The sequence below is a fragment of the Cariama cristata genome, unplaced genomic scaffold (assembly GCF_000690535.1).
Source record: "Cariama cristata isolate BGI_N322 unplaced genomic scaffold, ASM69053v1 scaffold16394, whole genome shotgun sequence".
In the NCBI taxonomy this organism is placed as follows: Eukaryota; Metazoa; Chordata; class Aves; order Cariamiformes; family Cariamidae; genus Cariama; species Cariama cristata.
The window spans coordinates 1-5,675 of NW_009612471.1; the positions used below are offsets into that span (position 1 = coordinate 1).

The 5,675-nt window shown below is 39.4% G+C and overlaps 1 protein-coding gene across 1 annotated transcript; it reads right to left on the minus strand.

Annotated features, from left to right (window-relative positions):
- Positions 1 to 347: 347 nt before the first annotated feature.
- On the minus strand, positions 348 to 5,438 carry LOC104156625 (DNA replication licensing factor MCM6; the record flags this gene model as incomplete). The annotated part of the gene is made up of 7 exons (XM_009698657.1): positions 348 to 493; positions 1,164 to 1,314; positions 2,783 to 2,928; positions 3,015 to 3,180; positions 3,877 to 4,126; positions 4,626 to 4,736; positions 5,292 to 5,438. Coding segments are annotated over 7 exons (1,117 nt in total), but the record flags the coding sequence as incomplete, so codon positions are not given.
- Positions 5,439 to 5,675: the final 237 nt, after the last annotated feature.

Here is a 5,675-nt window from a genome sequence, read left to right on the forward strand (position 1 = left end):
GGGGGGGGGGGGAATCGTTATTTCATCTATCTCTGATATTTTAAGATGTGCAATAAATCTTGTATTTTTAATATTCAATGTATTTTGAAAATATTTGGAAATCCATACTTTTCTAACTACCTAAAGAACAAAGAAAAGTCTGAATTCATTCTCTGTTATTACCGCAGGGGCTTGCTGAGTTTGCTTCAGCCCTGTTCAAATACTTCAGCCACATCAAAACAATTCCTGGAAAATATTCTCAAATATTTTACTTCCCTTTCCTCTGTTTAACATAAAAAAGGCACAGTACACATTTATAGTTCTAGTCACACTGGACAATATTTAAATACTGAGTTTTAATGAGATGCTTACTTTAGAAATTGACTCTTGGCCGTACTTGGATCACCAACAACACAAACATTGATGTCCCCACGCAATGATGTGCCTTCTGAAGTGGTCTTAGGAACTCCTCCAAAAAGCATCAGCAGGACCCCACGTTTCACTTCATCGTTACCTGCCCCAGAAAAGACACTCAACTAAAAATCCAAAGAAAACACCACAATTTTCCTGTCTAAAAAAAAAAAAATTCAGCCCACTAGAATTTGAGAACATTTGGGCACATCTGCTCAGAATTTACCTATTTGCTAAACATCACTAAAACTGCGTTTATGTGCTTGATACAGTTTCAGGTAAGAATAACTTGGAAAGTGGCTGAATTTCCTTATGCTCCAGTGGCTCAGAATATGGACCAAATTCAGCTGATCAAACTTTTCGGACATAACCATCATAAGTCCTCAAACTAGCTCTGAGCCAGAAACAATTGCAAACATGCACATGCATGCAAAACCAACACACACATGCACACACAACAACATACAAATACTTGGAACCCTCGAATTTTTTGAAGGAAGCCCATATAGAGCTTATATCCAACTGTCAGCTGTAGGGTTTTATAGTATATCACTCAACAGCAAAACCAACCATTTTGACTAGTCTTGCAGGCCTTAATGATTAAACACAGCAAGTACTCCTTTTCTAGCATAACCAGTGCTGCAGGGGAGAGTTTGTGGTAGTCAGCATAGGGCTTCCAAGGTTTCCCAAAACGGCATTACATGGACAGCGAAAAGAATGAATATTTTAACAAGTGAAATCTTCCCGCTCTGAGGCAACAACTGGACTCTTACCATGGATAGTTGGGAAGAGGCTGGTGCACAGATTATGGTAAAGGTTCTTATCTTGGCTCATTTCAAAAACCTTTTCCCACTCTTTCACAGACATTTGGTTTTTAATGCTTTCTGCAGTTTGTTCTTCATCTCGGAGCTCTTTTCCACCAAACTAAACAAAGGAAATAAAAAAAAAAGTAATAAAAGCAGTAACATGGTCACTACTGAATATGAGTACTGCAGACAGGAGGTTACAAAAACTTGCTCTGTAACCTGAATCAGATGAACACATCCAGAAAAGCTGACCTTAGACTAAGGAAGCCATCCTAGTTTCGGCTGGGATAGAGTTAATTTTCTGCTTAGTAGCTGGTACAGTGTGTTTTGGATTTAGTGTGAGAATAGTGTTGATAACATGCTGATGTTTTAGTTGTTGCTAAGTAGCACTTACCCTAAGTCAAGGATTTTTCAGTTTCCCATGCTCTGCCAGCAAGCAGGTATACAAGAAGCTGAGAGGGAGCACAGCCAGGACAGCTGACTCAAGCTAGCCAAAGGGATATTCCATACCATAAGAGATATTGCATACCATAGAGCATCATGCTCAGTATATAAACTGGGGGGAGTTGGCTGGGAGGGGTTGATTGCTGCTGGGGCATCAGTCAGCACGTAGTGAGCAACTGGACTGTGTATCACTTGTCTTTTCTTGGTTTGTTTGCTTGTTTTAATATTCCTTTTCATTACTTTTATTATTATTGTTAGTATTATATTTTATTTTCCTTTAGTTATTAAACTGTTCTTATCTCAACCCACAAGTTGTTTTTTTTTTTCTGGGAGGGGGAAGGAGTGAGTGAGCAGCTGTGTGGTGCTTAGTTGCTGGCTGGGGCTAAACCACAACAGAAGCTCATGACCTTATGCCTTTAAAAACCAATAGACAATTTCCTAGGAAAAACCGATGGAGTGTAACTTCAGTTAGTGAGAAAAGCCTAGCAGAGATGCTTGTCCAGAGATTAAAGAGAGTAAACCTCTTTGGCGAAAACCAGTTCCTTTGACTAACATTTGCCTTTGTAAGCATTCTTCACTAACTGGAATTTACAAGGTCTTTCATTACTCTGGAATAAGGCAGGAAACTTCTACACCCAGAAAATAACAGATGCTATTTTTATCCTTTGTGATGGTGAAGCCGCTAGCAGAATTATAGATTAAAATATCACACCACGCTAAAACCCGGCCATAGTCAGTATTACTTATTATGTTGTAGTAAGATCCCAAGATATTATGTGATAAACTAGAGGGAACAAGAAGGATTGCCATTTTCCCTATGACAAAATGAAGCCATACGGTTTCCTGGAGGAAAAGGAAATGCTGCAGAAATGGATGAAAGCTGAATGGAAATAAATGGACCAGTTAGCTCTTTAGAATAAATTGATAACATCGGCAAATAATCGTATCTGTGAAAACTGCTATGAACAACAAAGTCAAGAAAATAACCTCACTATATAAATCCAACCACACTATACAGACAAACGCACAGGAAGGTGGTACACATACATTTAAAGCTTTATCCATTCCCACTCCCTAATTTGAGGTAAAACCATACAGAGCAGAAATCAACACCATTAAATCTATTTTCTTTCCAGACTCACCCGTGGATTTGTTGGTGCAACGTAACAAGCTAGAAAAACAAGCTTATATGACAGCTCTCTGACTCCAAGGGCGCGAAGTCCTCGGATGCCTTCAGTTTCATAGCCCTCTGTCCCACTCACCCGGGAGCCGGTTTCTGCACGCACCCCTGCCATTAGAGTGGGAGTCAGAACAGCAGTTCCCAGAACAAGCAGGAGGGACATGTCATCGAGGTCATGAGCAGTAGCAACAAACCTGGTGTTGAGAGCTGGGACACATCAGGCACGACAATCAGTGAGCCTGTGAAGTCACATTTGTCGCCTGCCTGAGCAGACTCCACTGCTTCTGCACGCAAGATCACTTCCACGCTGCGAGGAATGCTACCACGCGGCAGCTCAGACTGCGTCTCCTGAATACGAGCCTGGGGAGGCAGAGAATATTAAGTGCTTAGTGGATGTCACCAAATTTGAAACTGCTTCAAAAGCTAAGCTGCTAATAAATAGTAGCATTTAATTGCTGCCATCCATGTCAACCATGAAATTCCTCTTTCAATGAGACAAACAACCAAAAATCACTTCACTAATCAGTATCTAAGGAGTCTTGGAGAAACATAAGAGGAGACACAGGGACCACAATGACAGTTCCAAGGGCTAGGCAAAGCAACTTAAAGAGTCCAGTTAACGTGACTGACGCAAAACATTGTTGTAGGATGTGAAGTGCTGAGGATCTGGCAGAGTAAATCAATCCAGAAGAGCAAAACACTGCAGATATTAAAAGACACCTCTTTTCATATTCATATAAAACAACCACACATGATGTACCTGCAACACGAAATTAGCAATGGCTTGAATATGTGGGTTTTCAGTGGCTTACTTCGACAATAAATGTCATGCAATATAACTGCTTTGATACTATTCACAATTTCCCATACTTAAACATAAGCCTTCCATAGACAGAAAAAAACCTATTTGTAGAAATTCCAGTGTCTTTTCTTGAGGTCCTCTCTTGATGTTGAAAGAACCAAAATTAACTGTCTTCAATGTCTATCAGTGCAAACAACACCTTTCAACTACCACAGGAACACCACTGTCGTTGTCCACCAACCTCACCACTGTACCTTTTGGAAATCAACAAATCTTGATTTGTTTGTGTCCAGAAGGAATCTCCTTCTGTTGGCACAGACTGGGTTTCTGCAGATGTTTGGCTGCGTGTATTTAAATTGCTGTTCCACATCTTTAATCACTGTCTGGCAGTCAAGGCACAGGAAGGTTCCACTTACAAGCTCAGGATGGACTGGGTGGGTACGTACCACCTGTCCACTGATACGCATCAGTGAGCCAATTTTTGCTGAAGTCAGTTCTCGAATTCTGTTTAAAACACAAATTCAAAAGGATTAAATTCTTGAGTTGACATTTTTACGCCCAGGGTACTACCCAGGTACTGAGATGCAACATAGTTTCATTCAGTCGGTGACTAAAGAACAGTTGTAACAGACAAAAGAAACAAAGTTACTACATTATATTCTGATTTTATGACTTTACATAAACTTTAGATTAATACTAATGGTCAAATCAATGCAAAAGTTATTTCACTGCTACTTCAAAAGCAACATACTCTAAATAATTTTTTTTTAATTAGAGAAGTTACATTTGTTTGTGGAATATGATGAATGTAAGTATCCAAGTATGATTTGCAAATGAAAAACTGTTTCAAAAAAATATCCTGCACAGGATCAGGAAACTTCTTCACAATTGTATTGGTCAACTGTACCTTTCATGCTATATAACCAAAACATTTTCAGTATGCTCTGACACTATTTTTTCAGTAGTAAAATGCACAAGTTTCTGGAAATGATGATCATCTTACTTATGTCTGGTAGGCAGATCCTGAAATGCAACATAAAAGTCCTTGTTTGAAGGAACATTTCCATGGTCTTTGGCAAAAGTCTTCACTGCTCGGCAGAGGTAAGGGTAAACCCTGAAACATGGAAAATAAGTTCAAATGTTATAGAAGCTATCAAAATGCCTTCTTTGCTTTAGACTACATCAAAGACTTGTAGCATACCTTTCCAGGTTCTGCCTTTTACTGCCACATTATGTAAGAACACTCAAAAGGTAATCTAAAATGAGATTATGCACAATAATGCTATTTGCTTTATTGTCTAAAACCAGACTTTTTAAAGTCTCATTTTACGATACTTTTATCCTTATATTAAGAAGTAGATCCTCAAAATGAGCCACTGGCTCAATAAAATATTTTCTGAGCAAGAAGTTCTACAGTTTATTCTGTATTCCTGTACTGACCATCTACTTCTTTACCAGAATAAATCCAATTGCATAGTTAACTAATGGTTTCCAGGGAGGAATCTATTAAGAAATGTTTTGATCCAGTAAAAAAAGAAAAAATTCTTAAATGTAAGTGTTTTCAGGATACAGAAAGCAGATAAATCTCTTGTTTTTTACATAACACATAACACGTTACGGGCCTTAGACTGCAGCATTGCTCAGCTCTCAGGTAACCTCTATACTTTACCTGTAAAATTCCTCTTGAATAGTGGTAGAGAGCTGCTGATTGAACTGCTCCAAATCCGCAAAGCTTACGATCAACGTGTTCCGCTCTGGCCGAATCAGTTCTTCAGCATCACGCAAGTATTTGACCTCCCCATCACTGTTCTGGAACCTGAAAGCGATTCAGGAAAACGTTTCACAGTTACCTATCAGGCTGCAATGGAATACTTCTGAATTCAGGAGAGATAGAGAAGAAAAGGATCGCACACCTTAAGGAGCGTGCAAGAGAATGACAGCATCCCACAGTCCCTTGCAAACATCTTTTCCAACAACATTTGTCCTTCCGCCCCCCTCGCTACACCCCTTCTATGAACACCCCAGCACAGATGCACTGGATCTGCATTTCATA